Source organism: Apium graveolens, chromosome 10 (assembly GCF_009905375.1).
Source record: "Apium graveolens cultivar Ventura chromosome 10, ASM990537v1, whole genome shotgun sequence".
NCBI classification, from domain to species: domain Eukaryota; kingdom Viridiplantae; phylum Streptophyta; class Magnoliopsida; order Apiales; family Apiaceae; genus Apium; species Apium graveolens.
Genome location: NC_133656.1, coordinates 77,723,121 through 77,750,157, shown reverse-complemented (window position 1 = coordinate 77,750,157; position 27,037 = coordinate 77,723,121). Strand labels below are relative to the sequence as shown.

Sequence of the window (27,037 nt, the reverse complement as noted above, 5' to 3'; positions counted from 1 at the left end):
AAAAAGGCGTCTGTTACTCGTATTTATTGATTGTAGCACATCATTATAGATTTCTAATTGCTCTGCATTTAAACATGAAAAGTATTTGTCATGCTCTTCCTTCATAAGATTTTTGTCATACCCAGTTTCTTCCTCGATCAAACGGTTAGTAGAATATTGCATGTAACTTTCCTCTGGAAATGGCATATCTAGATAGTTTTTCAAAGATTTTCCTATTCCATTAAGTAGCTTTTCAACCTCTGTAAAAAAATGATAAAATTTGTACTAAGTATATTAGAAATTGTCAAAATGAGATGGTCTTGTATTTAGTGATTATGAAATAAAAATACAGAGTTTAAATATATACTGAGCATTGTGTGATTAAGGAAATACATTCAGAAATATATAGAATTTCATATGTCCAGTGACAAATTGTACGTGTCACTTTTTTATTAGTTTAGAATGACTGTGGTATACCTGCAAGCGCATAATTCTCCAGATCAACATCATTGAGATTCAAATCTTGGTTTCCAGATTTATTTCGTATCAGATACAAAATATCTTCAGACAAAGGTTTTCAGTTTTCACTCCATAATTTCGCTGGATTTGCTACTGGACAGTTATTCAATATAAACACAAACATTGAGCGAAGCTGCTGTGGCATTGATGACTCTGCATTTTCTCTAAGGGCATAATGCCACTGGTTATCATCTTTAAGCAGGCCAAGAACATCACACACTTCTTTATAAGTACCATAGACGCGACGATCAACTGTTCTAAGATCCTTGAATGATGTTGCACCTTTACTACGTTGTAAAAGCATCCGAAGATAAAAAGAATCTCCTTGTGATGCATGCACCTCTGACAATCGACCAATGACCATGCCTCTCTCCCTTTGTTTCCAACTACATTGTCCAGGCTGCCACGTAAAGCCTCTTGGGAATTCTTGATAAGTAAATTCTCGAGCATATGGAATGTTCTTGTTTGCAACAAACCAAGCCTCCAATTTACTCTTTCTATTAGATGCCTTGCTAGCAATTTCTTCAATATTATCTGTAATATTGAAAATTACATTTTTTTCTACCTTCATCATGAACAGGTAAACATTCAACAGAAGGATATCGATAGTGAATATCGAAACCTAAAATCCTCCATGCTGCTTCTGAAGCACATACATACCTTCCATCAAGATAATGTCTAATCTCATCAATATTTTGAGGGGTTCTTGCAGCAGTTGCATTACCTTTTTTTCTTCGAATCAACATTGTAGCATTATCATGACCCTTCAAACAATATTTAAACAAATATTTTAGGGATCTTAAATTATTGCAGACCTCAAGGTTCATGTGACACTGAAATCAAAGCAACAGATCTCGATTATACGGAACAACAAATTGATTTTCCAACTATTGTTTACTTTTGAGCACAGTCCTGTTCATTTTCCTTCGACGATAAACAGGGAAGCCGCAATCATCAAAAAATGTATGACCATTATACCTGATTAAAAAATATAAAATAAATCTACTGCTAAATTAAATGATGATAATGTGATGAAGAATGAAGAATATCAATTTTGCAAGTCTACTATGTCTAAAAAAATAAAAATGATGCTTTACAAATAATTAAGGATTTTATGTCATATATTTATAATTTGTCCTTAATATAAATTGATTATATTATATTGAGATTCTCCGGCTGAATTGAATAGAGATTGTGCAGTCTGAATAGATGAATTTTACGAACACGCCACTCAGCAATATTTCAAAGATATGACATAAGTCAGGAACAATTTCATACATTTGGTCAATCTTTAAATACGGATTTACCTAATAACTATTAGACACGCCTTAGACTTGACAATCTTTTAATTAAATAAACCGTGAAAGTTTAGTCGTGATAAACAGTGGAAATTGTGATTGTCTATGTCATAATCGTATATGATTATTGTGTTTAACTTCCTGCAATTGCAAACATTGTCGCATCAGTATTATAATGATGTCCTTCTCTCTCTACATTAGCAATTCTATATTAAATGTTCCAATCTTTCACAGATAAATTAGACTCCAACTTTAAGAAAGACGGCTTAATGAATGGACGACCATGATTATAAGAATTTTGGTTTCATTCATGATAGTTTTAGGAGTTTGATTATCACCAATATGAATGAGTGGCTAGCATATTAATAAACTGAGATAATACGAGAAATTTATTTAAATGAATTCTCAAATAACTTTAGTGTGATAGTTTTGATCATTTTGTAATTGTGTTTATAGGATATTAATAGAGTTACCTTTTCGGAAAATGACGACCACATTTTCCATTCGACATACACGGAGAGTGGGGAAAATCCTTTCCACATGGACCGTGTATCATATAGTTCTTAACAGCATTGTAGGCAACAAGATCTGTATCTTGGTCTGGAATTTCTGCAGAAACCAAATTATCAATATGCTCAATGTTGTTTGGACGATCTTTTGGGTGCAACCAAATCAACATATGTACATGAGGTAATCCCAGTTTTTGAAACTCGATGACATACATAACTGTACACAAATTTATAAAAAGATTAATATAGCATTTTGTTAGATTTAAAATAACGAAAAAAATAAAAAAAGCTATAACAGTATACCTCTAATGCATTTTCCAAAATAATTCTTATTCTTAATTAGATCAACCAACTGATCTAATTTTATTTTAAAAACCCTTGCAACAACATCTGGTGCGTCTTCTACACCTACTCCAGGTAGGTGATCGAGCATACTTTGAATTTCAGGCCATTTAGTATTGTATGTCATTATGAGAAAAAAAGAAGGATGTCCAATACTTCTACAAATAGCCAGTGAATCTTTAAAGTATTGCGACATATATCACCGCGAACCCGTGAATGTAGCTGGCAGAATTATGTTCTTTCCTAGAGATGTTGGATTTGCATCACCTTTCCTAATTGAGTCACGAATCGAATTATACAAATCTGCTCTAATTGTTTTTTTGGTTCTTCTTGACCCAGTTCAGCCTATATTGTTCCACATATGTAAAGGCATCTACAATGTACTGTTGCCATAATCGACCACATAAATGTGGTGTTAAACATGTAGTAGAAATATTTGATTAAAGACTAATAATTATTGCATTGCAGTTGTAAGCAAAGGTAATCCATTATTGGCGTGATTAAAAAGTTACTAAATAAATAAGCAAGTCTTTAATAATATAATTGTTTGATGTTTATTATAAAGCACACATAGTAAGTAGCAATCAAAATTGATATGAGGTTTTATGTCAATTAGCAGGCACATGGCTACATTTTTTAGAAAAGCGATATTAAAATTTCATTACCTTCCATTGCCCTGATCATGAGCTTGAAAGCATAAAATTCGCGCATTGACACATAACACCTCTGTTTTGATTCTTCATCATCCTCATTGTCATCAATAAATTTGGGCGGTGGTCCACCGTGTTTACCCATTAAAGGACTTTTTTATGAAAACCGGGATTTCCATGTGGAAAAAGCAAAGGATATTACAATGGCATGAAATTTGCATTGGTTTCAAATACACGCTGGAGCTATTTATTTGATTTCTGGACCACAATATCTCTTGCGCCGCAAGAATCTTCCATGTCTCCAACAATTAATGCACCCACTTCGTTAGATGGCCCCGTCGTATTTGGGCGTCCTGATGCTGATCTTGTAGAAACCAATTCCAATTTTACTTCCTCGGGCTCATTATTACGAAAATGGTCCCTTGCCATTCTGAAAGTTTGTACTAAACTATTATTTTCATCAAGCATTAGAAGCAAACCATGAACAATGTCAGGATCAGTCGAATCACTACCGGGAACTGCCTTTTTCCTGTTCTCTATTTCATTTTCAGTATCATACACATACAACTGACAATATTTAGGCATCTCTCCCTTAACCGGGCATATACTCCCAATTAAATGATAATTCTGACCGCCTAATTTGAATATGTAATGAGCACTTCCTCGGTTTATGCTATTGTCAATTTTACCACCGACTGAAGTGAATGCAAAAAGAGAGTTGTACACCCTGATTTTTTTCTTAAATTGGACAGATTTCTTGCTTCCATTCAATAACTCTGCAAGTTGTGGAGGTGGATGATTTTTCAGAGGAAGCTGCACTTGCCCATTACGACAACAAATGGAAAAGGTAGGCACTGCATGTTTGTTTGATTTATTATTCCGTTCCTGATTCCACATTAATGACTTGCAGTAAGCACAGACCTTATCGGGCCTTCCCAGATCCATATAACCTTTCCACATATTTGCTTGGCCTTGAAAAACACATATTAGATTTGGAACTGCTATTCATTCTTACTCCTACTAATCAAATACAAAAGTACTCTGAATGATCATTAAATTTAGGAGTTTACCATTATTTGGTTCATTATAATCTTCTCCGTCACCATCACTTCCATATTCAGAAGGAATAGCTGTGCAAAATACATTATTGAGTGTTACTGTAAATTTATGGAATCAGAAATATATATATATATATATATGTATATGACAATTTTATTAATATAACACGTACAATCTTCATCGTCCTCAAATTCATTCAAATCTACATTGTCAAAAATTCCAGCAAGTTGCGAGTTTCTGAATTGGAATATTTTTTTTGGTTCAGATGTGGATGTTTCTCCAGACGTAGATCCAGTGTGTTTTAGGTATTAGCATTACAAAAAAAATTGCGGATAAGTAAGTAAATTTCTGTATTTTATAGTTGCTTAATAAAAAAGACCTTGTACTACCTTTGAATTGTGTATTTATGGTAGATGGTGGCAGATTCCAGGACATTTGACTGGTATGCAATGGCGTTGTGTTACTTGATGCACCATCATTTGCTCTAGAGACATGTATCCCTGGATAAACATTTCATATTCATAAATTACACATGACTTTTTAGATTTCTGTAAATTGGAATAATATATTTATATTTATATGTAAATAAATGATAGTGTATATACCTCCTAAGTTTACCGTATGAAGTCTTCGCTCAGAAGGAGAGTTCCCGGTTGGATTGCTTACTACAATTTCGGATTTTTCAGTGTGTACTCAAGCGAAACACAATCCATTTCACAAATTTTCCAAATTGATATACAAACCTGGTCCAGTGGTTGCACTAAATTCCCGGTACAGATTTTTTTGAATGACGTTTCCTCTGTATGATTGATGAATAATACCTAAATAACAAATAAATGTATATGTTGACTTACATTTGAGCACTACAATTTTCAAAAAAATATTCAAATTATATCAATGTGAAATAAATTTTCACAAATTTACTATGCAAATTCAACCTCCTTGCAAAAGTTGGCTGTGTATGGTTGAGCACTATAATTTTCCACAAATGTGTATTCTGAATTTTTATCTTAGAAACGAACATGTCAAGATAAATTTGTTTACAAATTTAGCTGAGAAAATAGGTGTGGTACTATTTGGAGTTTACAATATTACTAGCCTTACAACCCGTGCGATGCATGGGTCTTCATTAATATTTTTATATTATTTAAAATAATAATAAATTATTTTTGGGTGATTGAAGTGTTTTTATTAATACTTTTATATTATTTAAAATTATAATATTTTTTTTTGGATCATTATCTTATTAGTATATTTATAGATAATAATATAAATATCTGTTGTTGGCGGGATTCGAACCTGAATATTGGGTAGTGTATAAATATAATATAAATATTTGTTGTTGGTGGGGTTCGAAACTGGGAGTTTTAGTAGTGTATAAATATTTGCTGTTGATGGGGTTCGAACCTGGAAGTTTGAGTAGTGTATATATTTTTATTATTTGAATCTAACGGTCTTGATCACTTGATTAAAAAGATCCAACGGTCATAAATGGGGATAACCAAACCAACAAAAAAAAACATATCAAATTATACCCCATTCCGGTTATTATAGTATAGTATAGTATAGATGATTTCTTTTTCTATCATATTATTGTTGAATGTTGATTACGCAAAGTTTAAAAAAATTAAAAGTAATTTTATTAAGAAAAAATAATACACTAGTATTTGATGAACATTTTTTTAATCTTTATTATTTAATTTAACATAGCTCTTATAATTAATTTTAAGAATTAGTATTGTAATAAAAAAAATCATTTTAAAAGGAAAATATCGTTTTGTACATTTATATGTTTATTTCACTATCCTTTTCTTAAACAAAATATTTCATGAGCTTTAGCAATCTTGTTGCTTTTAGAGAAAGTAAGAAAGACATCCACTTTAAAATATTAGGAAAATAGAATATGAATACAAAAATAATTTTATAAAGAAAACAATTTGTATTAAATAACAACTTTTAGTTTAGTAAACAAATCGTGTATAATTTTTAAGTTACATAAATAATACTATAATTGTTTTGTTTGGATATACAAAACTAATGCTAAATGAACAAACAATTGTACATTGATTTTTTTATAAATAATAAATAAATTTATACATAACTTTTTTAAGTAAAAATTAATCTAATATGCAAAATTTTAAAATAATGAAAGAAAATAAAAGAATAAAAATATATTTACTATCCAATATTCAAACCCATATATACCTTTTTCTATCATATATACCTTTTTTCTATCTTTGTGATACACTGCTACTACCATCCGATTATATCAGTCTCTCTTTCTAAAAATCCCCAAATTGCAAACCCTAATTTACTTTGTTCATTTCTTTACTGTTTAAAATGGTTCCGTTCTCAGTTACGGCATCGACCCAGATTCGATATCTGCTCGAAAACGTCAATGAATCGAACTTTGACTCTGTGTTTCGAGAATTGTGTGAGGTATATGTGTATGTGTTTTTGTGTATTTGTGGTGTGTTTTGTAACGTGTGTAGTAGTGTTAAGTCAATTTCGATGTGTAAAAGAGTTAAAGTTGTGAACTTTAGTGTAGATTGTATGCGGGGTTGGGATTGTGATTGTCAATTGAGTTTTGGTGTTGGTGTGTGTGATTGGTTGATTAGTTTGTTGATCCGGAGGTTGAGTTTGTTGAATGGTGGGAATGGTGATTGTGTTTGGTTTCAGATTTTAATTCAAATTTTATGTGGATTGCTACTGAGATTTAAGTTTGATACAGGAAAGTCGTATAATTTGTCGAGGTTGTAATGTTGATTGTATATGAGTTTTTTGGAATAGTAATTGGGTTTTTAGTTAAGGAATTAAATGGGCGCATTTTATTGTTTTTTGGTTTCAGTTATTTGATCTTGGGCTATATTCCGTGAAGTTGAGTGGAAGATACGTATAAAAATTAACGCATTAAATGTCCCTTTTTATTTTCAAAACTATTTTTTTAAGTTTCTTTGGAATGAAATGCTGCAAAAGACCATAAGCAACCCATCTCCAAACTTGGGTTGGGAGATCATTTTTTATCGTGCTGACATTTATGCACATATATATATTTGCACGTGTATGGATTTAAAATCTGATAAGTTTCTAGATTTCTAATTGACTGTCTCAATATGTGCAAGAACTAATAGTTGCTTCTGGGTCTGGTGATGTATATTTATAAATAGTTAGAATTTATGTGTCCATGTTTTATGTTGTGGAATATTACCCTGTTTCAATTGAATTAATGTTAAGGGCCTTTGCTACATAGGCTGTCAAAAAGCCTTTGTTTGCGACTTCCATAGTCCTCTATTGGGTTAAGTATGAGACTTTCGCTTGATAAGAAGTGATGATATAGCCATTTTGATATGTTGTCCAAGAGCTTCTTGATTTCCTTTTGTCTTCTTTTATTTGCTAATGTTTTGTTCTTGTGTGCAGTTTATTGGATATGGAACTGAGGAAAGCATATTGGTACTCCAAACCTGCTTTGATCAATTGAATATGCATGTGAAAGACTATAAGAATATGCAACTGGAGCCTATATTTGTATCAATTTTTAGAAGCATTTTGAATAGACCAAATTTCAGTACACTATTGTGTCAGTCACTAAGAAGTGTGCCAGTCAATGAAGAGTTCTTGGATAGTCTCTCTAAGGCCTTGCAACTTGCAACACCTGAAAGAATTGTAGTAGGTCTTGCTCTATCAGATTCTGAAAACCCTGACGTCAGAATGTGTGGTATGTTGCATATACTCTCGTATAAATTATGACCCTGAAATGGTGTACAATGCTAATACTCTTCTTCTCTGTCTTGCTTATTCGATTAATAATTTATATGAGTGTGCTCTACAGGGAAGAATTTCTGCATAAATCAGATTGCACAACTATGTTCCAATCATGAGTCGCTGGAATCTGCTGAGCAAATTCAAAACATTCTTATTTTCCTTAATCAAACTGAAGGACTTTCAGAGCATGTGGATTCATTTATGGAAATACCATCTCTGGTTCATTTGAAAGATGATTCTGAATTTATCTTATCTCCTTTAATTACTGATGAACTGCGTGAAGCCAACTTTTTCAGGTAACTTTGTACTAGAGATTCCAGGGTTCTGCGATAGGTGTCAAGTGTTGTTTGTTTTCCTACTCAAACACCTATGTTTGTTTTGACACACAACACTTGACCCCTGTTCGTGTTCAGATTTAATTAAGGTTGTTAAACATTGTACGATTAATTTTTTCCTTTAATTATGTTGCAGGAATTTGGACATGCTCAATGATGGCTCTGAGAACGACTTTGATACTATCTTTACTGAAATGGAGAAAGAATTAAGTATGTCTGAGCTGATTACAGAATTTGGTTATGGTTGTACCGTGAATGTCTCACAGTGCAAGGAGATGCTATCTCTATTCCTACCGTTGACTGAAGTTACTGTTTCTAGGATATTCGGAACAGTCGTCCGCACCAGTGCGGGACTTGATAGCTACCAGAATACCTACTTAACATTTTGTTCTGCTATCACCGGCAGTAGCCTGTCGGATCTGCCTCTCGTAGATTCTTGGAACATTGATGTTCTCCTCGAATCAATAAAGCAAGTAGTAAGTTCGACCTTACCTTTAACCTTATTTCTCATCTTAATATTATCTTTAATTTTTGTACGGAATTGCAAGTGTTTTCATTACTAATAAATCAGCATAAGTACAGGCTCCAGGAATCAACTGGATAAAGGTGTTTGAGAATCTTGATCATGAGGGCTTCTACATTCCCAATGAGGCTTCTTTTGCTCTTTTCATGTCTATTTACAGATATGCATGTCAGGTATATATTGATAATGCCCTCCCTTCCACAAAAAAGAGGGTTTGGTTTGCTAAATGTGTACACAATAGTTTATCTTTGTTTCATGTTGACTCAAGAATGGGAGCTCTAGTAGGAATAGCAGCAATCAAAGTTGTGATATAGAATTTGAATTATTGTGTCATTCTTTAATACAATTAATTTAAAATGACATATTTGTCAGTTATAGTTTCAAGTAATTATATGCGGGGCGACATGAATATTTCCATGTGAACGAAATAAAGAATACATGAGCTCGGTGTAGTGACTAATAACAATAATGCACTCCAAATATTTTGTTAGGAACAATTCCCGCTCCATGCTGTTTGTGGCTCTGTATGGAAGAATACTGAAGGCCAGCTGTCTTTTCTCAAACATGCTGTCTCAGTACCACCTGAAGTATTTAGCTTTGCACATTCTGGGAGGCAGCTGGTATGAAGCAACTTTAAAATTTGTCATTATGCTTTTATGATGTTCATGATAATCAAATAAAAACCTTATTGCAGGCTTACATAGATGCCGTCAATGATCACAAGTTCCATCTGGGACATGCAAATCATGCTTGGCTATGTCTTGACCTTGTTGAGGTGTTGTGCCAGCTAGCAGAGAAGGGTCATGCAGGTTCTGTTCGACCAATGCTGGAGTATCCTCTCAAGCACTGCCCTGAAGTTTTGTTGCTGGGGATGGCGAGCATAAATGTACTGCTCTCTCATAGTGATGAATCTTCATGATGTTCTTTTTTTCTCTTTTCAGTTCTTTAATTTCTTTCTTTATTTCAAATTTCAGACGATATATAATCTTCTCCAGTATGAAGTTTATTCTATTGTCTTTCCTGAGTTGCTGAAAAGTTCTACTGGGGCTAGTGTGATCCTTCATCTTTGGCATGTCAACCCTAGCCTTCTGCTGCGTGGATTTATAGATGCATTTAACATGGACACGAGTAATATGATTAAGGTTTTGGAGTTGTGCCATGAGCTAAAGGTATGTACATTTTAATTGTGATGTGTTTTAGTATCTCTATTACAGTAAAACTGCAACTTCATTTGATATAACAGTATAACTAAGTAAAGCTGAATGAGCATATTGATTAAGTCAGCTATGTTGCTTTTGTTTAACAATTAGGAGGCTAAACATACACGAACCTGGTAGTTTTAAAGAGTTAAATCTTCTAGCTAAGTGAGTATAAATGCTGCTGAATGTATTGAAATGAAGTAAATGTACAGTACAACCCATCTTGGGCTGTATATTTAGTTCAGAGTTTCTGTTTAACAAGTTTGAGCTCGGAAAAACGAAGTAAGCTTAAATCTCTGATCAGATTCTACTGCCACAAGAACCAATTTTTGTTAGACTTTACTTGCAAGCTAGTTGACCCCAGACTGAGTTTAAACAAGCTATAACTTGAGCACATCGATTACGTTAAGTTTAAATTATTTGAATATTTAATTATGCTATAATTTAATCAGAGTTATGAAATAATTTCAAGTAATAATTTATGTTGAAAGAGTAGTCAAGTTTGGGGCATACTCCAGCTCAACTTGTATTGTTAAAGGAGAAAGATCTGTGTTTGTGCTCGAGTTTAGTCATAATGAACGGGGGTTCAAGCTGCTTGTAAGTAGCTTTAATATCCCTAAACCTATCAAAGCACATCTGAATTTTTTCCGCTCTTTTCTTGCTCCTCTCTTTCACTTTTTCCTGTCTATATAAATTCATATTATTAATCTTATAATATTTACATCTCTCCTCTCCTACAATAGTAGCCGAATATTATATATAATAGTGAATTTTGGAAGCTCTTAAGCTGATAAGTATTAGGAGTTCAATGTTTATTTGCTTGTTTATCACATTTGGTAATTTGCAATGTTGCAGATTCTCTCACTGGTATTGGAGATGGTTCCTTTTTCTTTTGGTATCAGGATGGCTGCCCTTGCTTCTCGAAAAGAACTTGTAGACCTGGAAAAATGGCTGAGTATTAACTTAATTACATATAAAGATACCCTTTTCGAGGTACACTATTGCTTATGGTTCACGTTTATTTAAACTTCTATTTCTTGGCTATTCGCATATTGCTCATACTTGTTTCTAGAGATGCTATGAGTTTTTTTCTAGAGCTGCTGTGAGCTTTGTACAATATCCTGATAATACATATGATTATTTCAGGAGTGCCTCAAGTTCGTAAAAGAGGTCCAAATCAGCACTCAAGATATGCCACCCACCCGTTTCGATCAGTCTGGATCTCTTTGGAATATATATTCGGAAACAATTTCTACATTTTTAAAGGTTTTTTTCTTAAAAGTATTTCTTTGATGTTTTTCGTCTCCCAGTTTTATTGAAGACATTGTTTAACTTTTGTGCAGGTCCTGCAAGCTAATACGGCCTCAATTTCTTCTCGCAGTCTCTGCGAGGAAATAGAGAAGCTGAATGTGACTGTTATGCATTCTAATATAAGGGTTGTAAATCCTAGCGCTGCTGATTCCTCAACTGCTGATGGATATGCGGAAGATGTTGAGACAGAGATCAACTCCTATTTTCATCAGATGTTTTCTGGCCAGTTGGCGGTTGATACCATGATTCAAATGCTTGCTCGGTACAAAGAGTCATTTGAAAAGAGGCATGTCCTCTAATTTTTATCCTTTGTGATCGTTTTAGTCTCTTGGACATAATTTAATGTTTTTGTTTATATGTATCATTATAATTTTGTTAGTTCTTTAGCACTTATTAGAATGTTTATTTAGTCTATTTATGAGGGAAGTGGAATTAATTGACTTAAAGTTAACTCTACTCACATATAATCCTATTTAATCCTGAGTTCATTTGCTTGATGATGAAAATTTAAATGATACACCTTACTTTATTTGGTTCATTTTCGTCGAGAGTTAGAAATGGAAATCAATGGAAACATGAATCTTCTTGAACCTTTGAAGTGAAATTGTGATGTTTTGCATTTACTCTTCAGATAATCAGAAGTAATTAAATTTTATCTATCTTGTGTTTTGCAACTTTCTTTCTTGTGTTGAGATTTACAACTAAAGTTTGTTATGGATATACTTAGAGAGTAAAGTACAAGCTTCTGTATCTGTGCTTGTTCATTTTGATTATGCTAACCATTTTGTGGATGTGCAGGGAACAATCTATATTTGAGTGCATGATTGCAAATCTGTTTGAAGAATATAAATTCTTTTCCAAGTACCCTGAAAGGCAGCTCAAGATTGCGGCAGTTCTTTTTGGTGAGTTCTCTGGCGTCTATTTAGCACATGACTCAGCAGTTGGCTCTTGGTTTTTGCTTTTTCAGTTTTTGCTGTGCTAATGTGTTTGACTTGCCTTTTAAACTTTGATAGTTATTACTATATTGAGATACTTCAAATTTCTATAGAGATTCTATATTCATGCTCTCCTTGCTTTTAACGGAAGCAGTTGTACTTGGGCAGTCATGATTTAACAATTTCTGTCTAAAAAAATTGTTTACAGGATCACTCATTAAGCATCAACTTGTTACTCATCTCACACTTGGCATTGCTTTGCGTGCCGTTTTGGATGCACTGCGCAAACCAGCAGATTCGAAAGTAGGTGTTATTTCTTCACACAGTTATTTCTTTCCAGTGCTAGTTGTCTTTAACAACATTAACATTACTTTTAACTGCAGATGTTTGTTTTTGGCACCAAAGCTTTAGAACAGTTTGTTGACCGGCTGATTGAGTGGCCACAGTATTGCAATCATATTTTGCAAATATCTCATTTACGTGGTACTCATTCAGAGCTTGTTGCCTTTATTGAACGAGCGCTTGCCAGAATTTCATCAAGCCATTCAGAGTCAGATGTGGGCCACGTTCCTGCTGTGGATCAGCACCAGAATTCAATTACTGCAGCACATGCAGAGGTGAATGTTCAAATATAAATTTTTAAATATTGTCAAGTGCTGCAAGAGTTTTGGATTAATGATTTATTGGGATTGTGGAGATACAGTGTACTGCAATATTGTTTACTTACAAAAAAAATATTGCGGGATATAATTTAATGAAAACTTACCTCTGGATATAATTCCAACTTTTTTATCCACATCACCTCTGTACGCCGACTTCTCATTTTTATCTCCTTACCCATGTAGACACTCAATATTTCATGGTTGACACTTCATTTAAGGCCAAGAACATGCAAAGTTATAAATTATATCAATATATTTATGTTGGACACTTCATCCGAGTTGCGGAAACATAAATTTTTTCAAATCAACATCCACATCTTAGGCAAGTAAAAGTTATTTTGACTGTATCATATTTTCTTAGTAGTCTAGGTAGACATTGTTGGCATTAGTTATGTACTAGTACTATGTAGTCTACATACCATGATAGAAAACAATGGTTTGTTGATGAGTATAGCATCAAGCAGTTGTTTTATAATATTCTTTGTCATCTGTTTGAAGCTTGTTTGTTCAGAAGTCACTCTCTTACTTTCCAAAATTCCCTTAATAATTCACATTTATCTGCTTTCTTCATTTTAATGTCAGCTATTAGAATTTTTAGATGGAATAAAAATGATCTTTTGTTTTGTCATCAGTAGAATATGTGAAATGGATGAATAATAATTAAGTTGTGTCCTCTTTTACTGGAAATATAGCTACTCTTCTGGCTACATGTCAAATAACTTCTATTATATTGACTTTTCTTCATGGTGTATCTTCAATTGGTAGATTCAATTCTTACTAAACCTCTTTCGTCCTTTAAATTGTTTATATGTTTTAAATTGGTCTTCTAGGTTGTTTTATCCCCGTGTTTAGATTGTGCTGATGCATGCACACTCTTTAGGCTTTGCAAGCTCGGTAGTTTGTACGGTAGGATAGAAACAGTATATGGTGCATAATTATAAAAAATTATTTAAAATTCGCTACTTAGATTTGGTCAAGGATGGTTCTTTTGTTATTAGTATTCAACAAAGTTTAATGCTTGCTAGATTGCTGTAGTACCAAGTTTCTCTTTTCAATTAGATGCAGGGGTCGTCATTCGTTTCAGTTGGATCTAGTAGCATGTCAATAGCTTCCTCTTCTGTCCAGCTTCAACAAAGGCAGCAGGGTTCTTTAGAAGACAGACATAAAGCTTCCCCACCTTTGTCCAGCTACATGAAACCAGCTTTATCATCTGCAACGAATGCATCAATATCCTCCGCTGATACATCCAGCACTCTGAAGGCAAGTCGATGAATTCTATTTTAGCTGAATATTATTGAATATAGATTCTCTGGATAGCATTCGCTTGTGGTTTTTTATTATTGTTTTTTTATCTATGCTCATTCACAATGTGGTTACAGAGTACAGCTAATCCTGCATTATCTTCGACCACTGGTTTTGTTCGTCCCACCCGCTCGACTACCTCAGCACGTAAGTATCAGCTACATTTATGTGTTCCTGCTATGTTATGTACGTGCAATAGCACACAATTGTTTTTCGTCGGACCTTTTCTATATTTTCTAACTTGTCTGAAACAGGGTTTGGCTCTGCTTTAAATATTGAAACACTTGTTGCTGCTGCAGAACGAAGGGAAACTCCAATACAGGTATGAATTTTTAACTCCTGCAGTCCTGGCTGATTTATTCTGTGAGGTTATTTATATCAAAAGTTTGTATATAAGCAAGGTTGGATCTTGGTTAACTTACCCTTGCAGTTAGATGGACCTGATAAATCAAAATTCTAGGCTATTGTTGGAATATTTAGTTATTACAATTACATTATTATATATAATTAATTTACAGTTTTGAGTTGTATACTTTTACATAGTTAATTCTGAAAACTTTATTTTGCTAAAGATCCTGTTTGAGTAATGGAGCTTTTTAATTGAAACTTTTGCGTTATTGCACCTAATATCTTAAAAATACTCCTTACAGGCCCCGGCATCCGAAATTCAGGATAAAATATCATTTATCATAAACAACTTATCTCCAGCTAATGCGGAAGCTAAAGCAAGAGAATTTTCCGAGTTCTTCCAAGAGCAATATTATCCTTGGTTTGCGCAGTATTTGGTAATGAAAAGGTATAATTTCCAACATTCTCTTATGTATGCATTCTTGATCATTTAATTAACTTTTTGAAATATCGTTGCTCCTATATGGAAGCTTGATCTCATATTGAATTGAACATGATATCTTGTCAGAGCAAGCATCGAACCAAATTTTCATGACCTGTACTTAAAGTTCTTGGACAAAGTTAATTCAAAGCCTTTGAACAAAGAGATTGTGCAAGCTACTTATGAGAACTGCAAGGTTTATGCCATATATATATGTGTCTGTGTGTGTGTGTCTTTGCATGTAAATACTGTTATTTATTCGACATTCTGATTTCTGTATGTAAATAAATATTTTAGGTTTTGTTGGGATCTGAACTTATAAAATCAAGTTCTGAGGAACGTTCATTGTTAAAGAACCTGGGTAGCTGGCTTGGGAAGATAACGATAGGCAGGAATCAAGTGTTGCGAGCTCGAGAGATTGATCCCAAGTCTTTAATTATTGAGGTTTGGTTTATTGTCTGAACGATTCTCTTTGGTTTTCTTCCTGTCTTAATAGGTTTACTTAAGAAAATGCACTTAATGTCTTTCTTCACTTGACTAAAAAAAAGAAAAATATGAACTGAAACGCAGATTGATCTTCCTTGTGATTTTTGCAGGCTTATGAGAAGGGTTTGATGATTGCATTGATTCCATTTACTTCAAAGGTATGTTTCTGGTTGATTTTGTGCATATTGTTTGATGTGGTTTGTAGCAGTCATACTAAATTTATGTGTGCAGATATTGGAACCTTGTCACAACAGTCTAGCGTATCAACCACCCAATCCTTGGACTATGGGTATCCTTGCATTACTAACTGAGATTTATGCAATGCCAAATTTAAAAATGAACCTTAAGTTTGACATTGAGGTACATCTTTACTTGTCTAAGTCTATGTTTCACATTTGCAAACTGTGTATTATGTATTTAATGTCCATTATTGTATGTATTTATTCTCTTGGCTTCTAGGTTCTATTTAAAAATCTTGCTGTGGATATGAAAGATGTCACTCCTAGTTCTCTTCTCAAGGACAGACCAAGGGAAACAGAAGGAAATCCAGATTTTTCCAACAAAGATGTTGCACCGCAGGCAGCAATAGTTGGTGATGTTAAGTCTGTAGTGCCTACTCTAAATCAAGTTGAGCTACCACATGATGTTCCTAGTCCAGCCCATCCTCCAGCACATTCTCACTTATTATCCCAGGTTTGTCTATGCTTTTCTAATTATAGTGGATGCCTGCATTCATCGTAATGTGTTCGTATTGACAGTTTTCTCATGAATGCTATGTTAGTATACTCCTTCTGTTCATCTTTCTGCGCCAACATTGGAGGATGAGAAGGTGACTCCTTTTGTCTTATCTGATCAGCTCCCTTCTAATCAAGGGCTTTTACAAGTGCAATCTCCGTTTACTATTAGCCAGGTTTCGTGCCCCCTCCAATTTTAAGTTGCCCTATGGAGATAATTAGATATTAAGGGTCTGTTTACTTCAACTGTTTTCCAGAAAATTTTTCTAAGAAAATTGGAAAAACTAAAAACATGTTCAAATACAAAATTTTCAAAATAAAAAATTGGAAAAATAGAAAACACGGTTTTCCCGTGTTTTCCAAATTATAACTACAAATATGAAAACTGTGGAAAACAACATTTTGATGTTTTCTAAACCTAGAAAAGTGAAAAACACGTTAAACACCTAACCCGCTTGGATCTCTCATATACAAAAACATTTTATATTTTTATTATTTTTAACTTTATATGACCCATTAACAATTTTATAAGTTCACTTAGAAAGTTAAAAAAAAGTAGTGAGGAAACAACTAATATATTTCTAACTTAACTTATGAAACTTATAAATTTTCAACACTATAATACATATTTTTAAATTAAAAAGTATAATGCATATTTGTAATAAAAAATTTCAAAATAGTTTAATTTAACAATTATTAATATTATTAATTATGAGTTATTTCATAAAATATTATTAAAAAAAATTGTATATAATTATTAATTGGATGCTCTTCTATATTTTTACTCAAATTATATCGTCATTTATTTAATATTTTTAAGAAAACAAAAAACTGATCATATATTATTTTGGCATTTGGAACACATTCTCCCAGTTTCAACTGTTTTCTTAGAAATGAAAATTTTAGAAAATTTTAGAAAAACAGAAAATAGAAAAATGGAAAAATTTTCTACAAGTAAACAGCCCCTAAAGTTTTTGACATACGTGTGTTGCTTTTTCAGCTTCCTACACCAGCGTCTAATATTGAACAGCAAGTGGTGGTCAATCCCAAGTTGCATAGTCTGGGACTGCAGCGACATTTCCAGAGGTTTGCGGTCGTTACTTCTTCTTTTCTGCTGCTGAAAGTTAGCTGATTTTGTCGAGGAAGCATTATCATTTTGTTTTGGTTGCAGTGTACTTCCTGCAGTTATGGATCGGTCTATCAAAGAAATTGTATCTAGTATTGTGCAGCGCAGTGTTTCTATTGCAACTCAAACAACAAAAGAACTAGTGCTAAAGGTATTGATATTTATTTTATCCTATCAGTAGACTTAGTGATTAGTGAACCAACTCCTATATTCTAATGGTTTCTCTGTAACTACATTCATGCGCAGGACTACGCTATGGAATCAGATGAGACTCGAATTCGTAATGCTGCACACTTAATGGTGGCAAGTTTGGCCGGAAGCCTCGCCCATGTGACATGCAAGGTATGGATACCTTGTCATTAATATCATATCACATCAGTTGTCAAGATCGTGAAGTTCTATAGGTTTCAAAACAGTTTATGTTGTTACTTGGATTTCTTTAATTGAGGCACTTACAAATGCAATTTTCTTCTGTTAGGAACCTCTCCGTGCTTCAATTACAAGTCACTTGAGAAGCTCAGTCCAGGGTTTGACACTTGCAAACGATCTCCTTGAACAAGCTGTCCAGCTTGTTGCTAATGATAACCTTGATCTGGGATGCGCTCACATTGAACAAGCAGCAACGGAGAAGGTTAGGCAAAGGTTTTCCTGGTCGAGTTTGGATAATGAAACTGAAGCTAGTTCTCAAAATTATGATCTTGATTGGATCTAAATTTTGTTTTGCTGTACACATATTATTACTTGTGATTGTTACTCAAAGAATGTAAAAAGATGTTGCAATAATATGGTTCTTGATTCCACTTCAGCTGACTTTGAATTCTCATCGTGCAGGCTATACAGACTATTGATGGGGAAATAGCTCAACAACTCTCTATAAGAAGGAAGCAGAGAGAGGGTGTTGGTCCAGCATTTTTTGATACAAGCCTGTATACTCAAGGTCACATGGGGGTTTTACCTGAGTCCCTCCGACCCAAACCTGGGCGTCTGTCGCACTCACAACAGAGAGTCTACGAGGTATAAACCCTTGCTTACCATCCTGAACGAGGTATGACCATTAGATATTTAGATCAGTGATATGACTGTGTATCTTGCAGGATTTTGTCCGGCTACCCTGGCAAAATCAGTCTAGCCAAGCCTCAAATCTTTCTCCAGTTGGTCCTTCAACATCTGTTAGTAGTGGCGTTTCCCAGGCATATAGTTCAGCATCTGGTCAACTGAATTCTGGTCCGTACTCTGCCCTTGGGAACACAGGAATGGGTGCTGTTGCACATTCCCTTGATCTTGGACCTGAAGAAATGGATGCTGGTCCACTAAAACAACTTAGGTATTCTTTCTAGTTTTAACTAATTAGCCTTGCACTTGTATTAATTTTACTTAGGTTGTTACTAATTTTATATTGTTGATATTTTCCTTGTTCTATATTTCAGTGTTTCCACAGTGCCTTCTGGGTTGGCTGAAGGTGTAGTTCAACAAAATTTTGAAAGTGATGCCATCCCTATTTCTTTTTCTTCTGCTTCAACGTCTGAGTTGCAGTCTGCAGAACAAACAATTGCTTCAAAAGTTAGTACAACATACCAACACTTGTAGAGCGTGTGATGCACACACAATCATACACGGTTATATATGCAACTTCCCAACTAACAAGAATGTGAATTATTTTCTTATTAGGAATCTGGAGTATCTGTGCAGTCATTACCTTCTACATCCACAACTGAACGACCTGGAAGCAGCGTCTCAGAACCATTGTTAACTACAGGCGATGCACTGGACAAGTACCAGCTTGTTTCAGAGAAGGTTAAGACTTTTTACTTTTCCTTGTGCATTTTCAGTTCTCGACAGATGGGTGGAGTGCTTCGCTTTTTTGGTTCTGTAATGTGGAACCTGAACTTGTTCTTGAACACTTAATATAAGCTTAGACTAATATTTTTCTTTCTAAACTCATTCTTTTGAGTTTCAAAAAATATATGATACAGTTGATATGCAGTAACTTTTGCTGTGTAAGAGGTGGTTTTTTATATAAACACAGGTCTGATTTGATCTTTGTTCATTATTCTGACAAGGTTGTTTCTGGTTATGTGCAGCTTGAAACTTTAGTAACTATTGATGGTGCAGAAGCTGATGTTCAGGTAGAGCTTCTAACCTTTGATGCTTTTGTTGGCGTTGGGCTGAACCTTTAGATGCAATCTTTTCAGTTAGATCACTTAAGAACGAAGATACTTATTGTACTTCCATAGTTTTCTTCTTTACTAAATGGTGTATCATGCTCTATAACCACTTTGGTGTCATTTGAAAACAACTTAATGCATCTGAATTGGGTATATCTGAATCGCTCGGCCATTATGGTTGTTAGGTTGATTATTTGATATCTGAATGGTTCCTAAAATAGCTAAATCATTCATGTTAAATAATTGGTCAGATTCGTTCAGATATTCCCTTTACATAACAACCCCGTGTTAATTTCTACCTTAATCTATATGTTTTCTTAAAAAAAATATCACATGAGGTTATAGCATTAATTTAGTATCATATGATACTAACATTTTAATTTCTCTTGTATGTTATTTTTTCTTACGCTGCCTGTTTTATGAATAATTAAATTTTAAATTATTTCAGCATGTTTGTTTTGATGGAAGATACTTATATATGATACAGTTAAGTTGATTTTTTTTTGTATAAAAATTAATTTTTATAAATTGTAAAATGTATTTAATTTTTTTTGTTGGTTTACTTATCATTATGTTCATATTTTTTCTGCGGTATAGGGAAAAAGGTTGAAATTGATAATAATTTTTTTTACCAACGCATGAATGACTAAAAATAATAAAGTTTACTTTGTCTGAATCAGAATATTTCATTAGAAGGGTAAATTAGCAAAAATAAATTCTCAGATTGTTAGAAAAATTATTAATCAAATGAATTTATTCATTTAGTATTCACATTAACAGTTCATTCACATTACTTTGTAATTTTAATGATGCAGATTAATGTCATTCAAATTTACCAAATGACCCCTTAATATGTACAGGCAATTGTTGCTGAGGTTCCCGGGATCATTGTAAGGTGCATAAGTCGAGATGAGGCTGCATTGGCTGTAGCACAGAAGGTAGACAGTCTGCCTTTAAAGCCTTCTTTGTGCTACCTTCTATTACCCATACTAAGTATGTAAGCGATATGGCAGGTTTTTAAAGGGCTTTATGAAAACGAGTCAAACAATGCACACGTTGGTGCGCAGCTTGCAATTCTTGCTGCCATTCGTGATGTTAGCAAACTTGTTGTCAAGGAGCTGACTAGTTGGGTATGTTTAGAACATGTCTCCTTTTCAATTGATTCTGGTGGCTTGTGATAGGTTTTCAGTTAATTGATACAACTTCCAAAACCAGTGCCCTGATATTTTAATATTTTAATAACGATCCTCAGTCACATGAAGTATGGTGTACTTTTACATGTTGCATAGTCAGGATGTACTTTCCATTGACTACTGGCATCTTGCTTTAATTGGTCTATTGATTGAACAAAATGGTCTCCCAGAACGAGATTGTTATCATAAATTGATATGAGCCATATAAAGTAGCACATTTTTATTCTTTGCATTGGTTAAGAAATGCAAATCTTGTCCTAGCATGCGGCAGAAGAGTTTATTGATTTGATTGCATTTTTTACAGCGCCATTTGTTTTGTAAGCAGTAGATAAGTACATGTTTTCTATTCTAGTTGCTTAAGTAATGTTTCAGTTGTTTAAGAACTATTATAGTTCAACTTTATATAGTTCAATTGTATATCCTTGTATGGTTGGTTTTGCATCACAATTTTAGATGAAGATGCAACTCATTAACTACAATGTAAATGATGACTCTAATATGAATTTTTTAAAGTAAATGGATGAAAAAATGAAACGAGATTTAACCTTAAATGAGTAGACTCTTGTGTATTTTTAAATATTCTTTCTTGACGTGTCAGTGGATTTATTGACTTTTTACGTATAAAATTTTATTTGTTAGTGCAGCTGTGTTAGATGTTGTACAACTGACTATAGCCTGAAAGTACTTGGTATATTTTGGTTTTCTTTTGAGCATACCTTTGTGGGAGTTAGTTTTATCAAGTTGCTAGCTATCGATGTTGGTTTCATCTGTATATTTTTGATAAATTTTTAAGATATCGCTATAATAATTTATGTTTTCGGTATTCTGTGTACAACTAAAGAAGGATCTTCCATGTATAGGTAATCTACTCCGACGAGGACCGAAAATTCAACATTGATATCACTGTTGGCCTTATTCGAAGCGACTTGCTTAATCTTGCAGAGTATAATGTCCATATGGCGAAGCTTCTTGATGCGGGAAGGAATAGTATGTATTATTAAAAAGGCTTGTCATGGCTATTTGCTTTTGTTGTAATTGACAGTACTAACTGGTTCCCTTAAATAAAATTGCAGAGGCTGCCACGGACTTTGCAGTTTCCCTCATTCAAACTCTAGTGATGAACAATTCTAAAGTCATATCTGAATTACATCATCTTGTTGATGCACTTGCTAAGGTTTGCTTTTTATTCTTTATTATACTTCTGAATTGATTACACGGATTTTTAAATTGTGATCACCGTTATTGCAGCTTGCAGCAAGGCCTGGATCTCCTGAGTCGTTACAACAGCTTGTGGAGATTGCTAGAAATCCTTCTTCTAGTGCTACTGGTTTATCTGGTCTTGTTGCCGGGAAAGAGGATAACCTAAGACACTCTAGAGACAGAAAGGTCAACAGAAGTGCCATCTTCTCCACTTTGCTTTGTCTCTCAGCAGTCAAGTCATGATCAGAATTATATACTCTTTTGCTATATAATCTTACTGTTGTCTGTTTATGCAGCAAACTACTGGTCTATCTGCAGCAAGCCGGGAAGAGTATTATCTTTTGGATTCCGTGGAACCAGATCCAGTTGGATTTCGTAATCAGGTGTGTCCATAAGAGCCATTAACATCAAAAAGATTTAAGACTCTTTAGTAGCACAGTGTTTTCCCTTGATATTACTTGTTAGAGAAAATCGGTTTAGAACTTGGCTTAAAATACTTGGTATCTGATCTTTAATTTGACCGGTTTCATAACTGTGCAGCAGTATTTACTGGAAATAGATAGCTAAATATATTCCCTCATGTACTATAAATTCATTTTGATTAGCCTATTGCACCAGTTCCTTGATTACCATAGTTTCAGAAATTTTCTCCATGAAATAAAAAAAGATTGATTGCACTTTTGCTGTTGAAAACCAGATAGATTGAAGGAGGGTTAAAAAATTTCAAAGTTCTTGTTGGCAAAGCACTGATACTATATAACACTATTAGTTATGATTTCTTATATATATATTTAATTAAACATGAGTATCTCTTTGTGTTTGGTTCTGTACTTTGTAGGTCTCAATGCTGTTTGCAGAATGGTATCAGATATGTGAACTTCCTGGGGCAAAGGATGCAGCTTCAGCTCACTTTGTTTTACAGTTGCTGCAAAGTGGGTTGCTGAAAGGGGATGATATGTTGGATAAATTTTTCCGGCTTCTCATGGTGCTTTTATAGTTTTTTTCTTGGCTTCTTATCAGGCTGCTTCTTTTACAGCTCTATTTTGAATCTTTCGAGTGTTCCTTAGTCTAAACTGTTTATATCTGCCGCAGGAACTCTCGGTGTCTCACTGTCTACAATCACATCAACAAACACAGCCGCTGTCTTTCCTTGCTATTGATATATATGCCGCACTTGTCTTTTCAATACTCAAGGTGTGATCTTGGGATTTGTGATGTATTTATTGGCTTTATTATTTGTTGTGTATTTGTTTCCTCACTTTCTTTTCTTGTTTGTAGTTTTTTCCCGCAGACCAGGGATCAAGTAAATTATCTCTGTTGTCTAAGGTTTGATTCGAAATCATAAATCCTTTTAAAAGTTTGTTTTAGGGAGATATTTTTTGTATGTATAAATTCTGGTGTATCTGTAGGTTCTGGCGGTTACTGTGAGAACTATTCATAAAGATGCGGAGGAGAAAAAAACAGCTTTCAATCCTAGACCTTATTTCAGGCTGTTCATCAATTGGCTGCTTGACCTGACTACGTTGGAGCCAGTGTCTGATGGTGCAAACTTACAGGTGATGTTTATGACATTTCTTTTCCAGGGCTTGGTATGACATTTATTTTCCAGGGCTTGGACTTAAAAGTCATACAGCATCAAACACTAAATAGTTTGTCGTGTTCAGGTTCTGATAGCACTTGCCAATGCATTCCATGCACTGCAACCTCTTAAAATACCTGCATTCAGGTTAGTACGCCGAGTGACACTCTTGTCCTTGTTCATGAGCTCATTTCTTACGAGTATGCCTATTAAATTTGTTACTAGATACAAAGTGATTGCTTGTGTAATACTTCAATAGGCTAGATTTTTGTTCGCTTCTTTTAATATCTTTTTTCTCAACTTTTCATGACTTAAATATATGTTTTGACAATTCGAGTATCGTTAATTTCTTTAATTGATGTTAGCTATGCATGGCTTGAGCTTGTGAGCCACCGTAGTTTCATGCCAAAGTTGCTGACTGGGAATCCTCAGAAGGGTTGGCCTTTTTTCCAGCGTTTACTGGTAGATCTGTTCCAGTTTTTAGAGCCATTCTTGAGGAATGCTGAACTCGGAGAGCCGGTTGGTCATATATATACACTTACGTACTGAATTTTCAGTTCCTTTTTATATTACAGCTAAATAAATGCCTTATACTTCGCCCCCATCTTCAGGTTCATTTTCTGTATAAAGGTTCACTGAGGGTATTGTTAGTGTTACTTCATGATTTCCCAGAGTTCCTCTGTGATTATCATTTTAGCTTCTGCGATGTTATCCCTCCCAGTTGCATACAAATGCGAAATATAATTCTAAGTGCATTTCCTCGCAACATGAGGCTTCCAGATCCTTCAACTCCCAACTTGAAGGTGTCATACTCGTCAAGTATTATTATATGCAGTATGTTCTGCTTGATTGTAACCAAACTGTTTTTGTACTTGCTTAGATTGATCTGTTGGCGGAGATCACTCAGGCCCCACGTATTCTCTCGGAGGTCGATGCAGCTCTGAGAGCGAAGCAGATTAAGAGTGACGTTGATGAATTCCTAAAGGTATACATGTTATTAGGTTGCTAATATATAATATCTCGACCTATATGCATGACGATAAACTGTCTACGGCCAGAGCATTTAAGATAGTACCTTGGTAATTTTTATTTGTTCCGCTTGTTTACGAAGAAAGAATAAACCACTTTATTTAATTTTCTGAACTGTCTTGTACCTCTCATAAATGTGCTACCATCTATGCGGCTTTTGTAGACAAAGCAACAGGGATCTTCTTTTCTTTCTGAGTTGAAGCAAAAATTGATGCTTCCACCAAGTGATGCTGCTCGAGCTGGAACACGGTACAATGTACCTCTGCTGAACTCCCTTGTACTTTATGTTGGAATGCAGGTATGAGATTTTCTGTTTTCATTTTACACACTCTCTCTGTTCTGCATATTCGGTCAAGAAGGACAAAGCATATTTGTCGATATACCCCTAAATCTCTTCTTTTAAAGCACAAGAATTTAAGTAGATCCATAAAAATTCACACCCACTGAGATAATATTGAATGACTGACATAGTGGTATTCTGTACAATGCACTTCTGGCTGATCTAGGAACCATGCTTAACCTCTAAAACATAGAATATGTGCTTGCTGATTAGGACATTTATTTTTCGACATTTAAGCTTGCTGATTAAGACAAAAGTACTACGATATGTAGAAAGTTCCATGGTTTGTTTTCCTTTTCTATTACACCTCCATGAAGTTGTTTACTTTTTGTCAGAAGTGACTAAGTTAGTGATTTCAAGTTAAACGTTAAATTACTGGTAATTCTTGGAAGTTAATTTGGTCATATAAACTATAGAGCCTTGCGTTGTGAGTAAGCAATGCTGTCTACTCAACCAAGTAGATCAGGGGATATGTCTTCATAATATATCTCATGGGATTTTTACTATATTTTTTAGGCTATACAGCAGCTGCAGGCAAGAACTCCCCCTCATGCACAGGCAAGCGTCTCATTGGCTGCATTCCATGTGGGTGCTGCTTTAGACATTTTTCAGTTATTAATCACAGAGCTAGACACAGAAGGGCGGTACCTCTTCCTGAATGCTGTTGCTAACCAACTACGTTATCCAAACAATCATACACATTATTTCTCGTTCATCTTGCTCTACTTGTTTGCAGAATCAAACCAGGTACAGGCATTCATTTTAGTAAGATAAGAGGAATCCTCATAGTATTCTCGCTGATTCCATTTTGTTTACTGAATTTTACTTAAACACAGGTTTATATGTCTAGGCAAAGCATGGATTGTTAAGATTATATATAGTTAAAGCCAAATTGTCTGTTAAATACCTACAGACAGTGGCAGTAGTCTTATAAAGTGTATACTTTATTGGCAGGGGTGCCATAACTTTTACGGTTTACCCAAGAATTATTGAGAACTGAATCTTGCTTTTCCATTTGCTTGTTCTATATCAGTGTCTACTGACAAATAGAACTTTATTATTCTTTTTTTTTTTTTGCTTTTGGGGGGGGGGTGTTAATTGCCCTACTGTATTTTAAAAGAACTGACTTGAATTCTGGTACAGGAAGTAATCCAGGAACAAATTACCAGAGTCTTATTGGAACGCCTCATTGTCAATCGACCTCATCCTTGGGGCCTACTAATCACGTTCATTGAACTCATAAAGGTATCTTCTTTTTTCCCGTCAGCACTTTGCAGATTAATTTTAGTAAAGTAGATTAGAGTAATTCGAAATATAATTGGTGTCCTTTTATTGAGCAGAATCCGAGATACAACTTCTGGAGTCGGTCTTTTACCAGGTGTGCGCCGGAGATTGAGAAGCTCTTTGAGTCAGTCTCGAGATCATGCGGGGGTCCGAAACCCGTGGAAGAAGGGGTGGTTTCAGGCGGGTTGCCAGACATGCACTAGATATTCTGTTTATTATGTCACTTTGATGTGCTGATATTGTACATTAATTAAGACATTTGTATGACAATAGATGATACTAAGGATGTAAATTATATCCTGAATTGGTAAGTTTATGTTTGTTGTAACATTAAAAATTAGCTATACAAGATAGTTTAGTTTGCATTTGTAATTAACTTCCACAAATTATGTTTTCTACATATTTAACTGAATCCCGTAGATTTATTTAGTTGGCTACACCAGTGCCGGGCTTGGTTGAGAAGAATGGAAGGGAATGGAATGAGAATTGTTGCTAAAATTGGAAAAAGTGATGGAGATTAGAGGGGAAATTTTGAAATAAGTAGGAAGCCTAATTATTTTCTACCTTAAACTTTTTTTTTTGACATTGAAAGTATGAGATTTAGTTAGGATTCTTGTAATGAAATGAGAAATGAAGGAGATTCTTGAAGTTTTTTTTTTACATTGAAAGTATGAGATTTAGTTAGGA

The 27,037-nt window shown here is 34.2% G+C and overlaps 1 protein-coding gene and 1 long non-coding RNA gene across 4 annotated transcripts; both read left to right on the top strand.

The window, feature by feature from the left end:
• Nucleotides 1-2,385: 2,385 nt before the first annotated feature.
• LOC141690071 (uncharacterized) lies at nucleotides 2,386-4,801 on the top strand. The gene is made up of 3 exons (XR_012562654.1): nucleotides 2,386-2,486; nucleotides 4,050-4,144; nucleotides 4,622-4,801. It is a non-coding gene; the product is annotated as an uncharacterized LOC141690071 (long non-coding RNA).
• Nucleotides 4,802-6,598: 1,797 nt separating this feature from the next.
• LOC141692281 (uncharacterized) lies at nucleotides 6,599-26,722 on the top strand. 3 transcript variants are annotated; one of them, XM_074497041.1, is made up of 51 exons: nucleotides 6,599-6,795; nucleotides 7,774-8,071; nucleotides 8,186-8,414; nucleotides 8,590-8,929; nucleotides 9,036-9,149; nucleotides 9,468-9,596; nucleotides 9,671-9,862; nucleotides 9,951-10,145; nucleotides 11,031-11,168; nucleotides 11,322-11,441; nucleotides 11,519-11,772; nucleotides 12,285-12,388; nucleotides 12,630-12,724; nucleotides 12,805-13,038; nucleotides 14,149-14,343; nucleotides 14,463-14,532; nucleotides 14,640-14,707; nucleotides 15,036-15,181; nucleotides 15,302-15,410; nucleotides 15,512-15,658; nucleotides 15,811-15,858; nucleotides 15,932-16,060; nucleotides 16,160-16,393; nucleotides 16,482-16,610; nucleotides 17,435-17,520; nucleotides 17,606-17,711; nucleotides 17,807-17,902; nucleotides 18,039-18,191; nucleotides 18,392-18,574; nucleotides 18,655-18,884; nucleotides 18,988-19,120; nucleotides 19,229-19,354; nucleotides 19,642-19,686; nucleotides 20,586-20,663; nucleotides 20,739-20,855; nucleotides 21,779-21,905; nucleotides 21,992-22,092; nucleotides 22,167-22,304; nucleotides 22,415-22,501; nucleotides 22,957-23,103; nucleotides 23,211-23,312; nucleotides 23,397-23,444; nucleotides 23,528-23,674; nucleotides 23,783-23,844; nucleotides 24,063-24,216; nucleotides 24,309-24,500; nucleotides 24,578-24,682; nucleotides 24,890-25,024; nucleotides 25,583-25,813; nucleotides 26,210-26,311; nucleotides 26,407-26,722. In XM_074497041.1, the coding sequence occupies exons 1-51, from the start codon at nucleotides 6,697-6,699 to the stop codon at nucleotides 26,551-26,553; spliced, it is 7,194 nt and encodes a 2,397-aa protein (XP_074353142.1). In that variant the 5' UTR covers nucleotides 6,599-6,696; the 3' UTR covers nucleotides 26,554-26,722. The 3 variants fall into 3 exon arrangements, with proteins under 3 accessions (XP_074353142.1, XP_074353143.1, XP_074353141.1); XM_074497042.1 differs by having other exon boundaries at nucleotides 14,143-14,343; nucleotides 16,482-16,529; XM_074497040.1 differs by having other exon boundaries at nucleotides 14,143-14,343.
• Nucleotides 26,723-27,037: the final 315 nt, after the last annotated feature.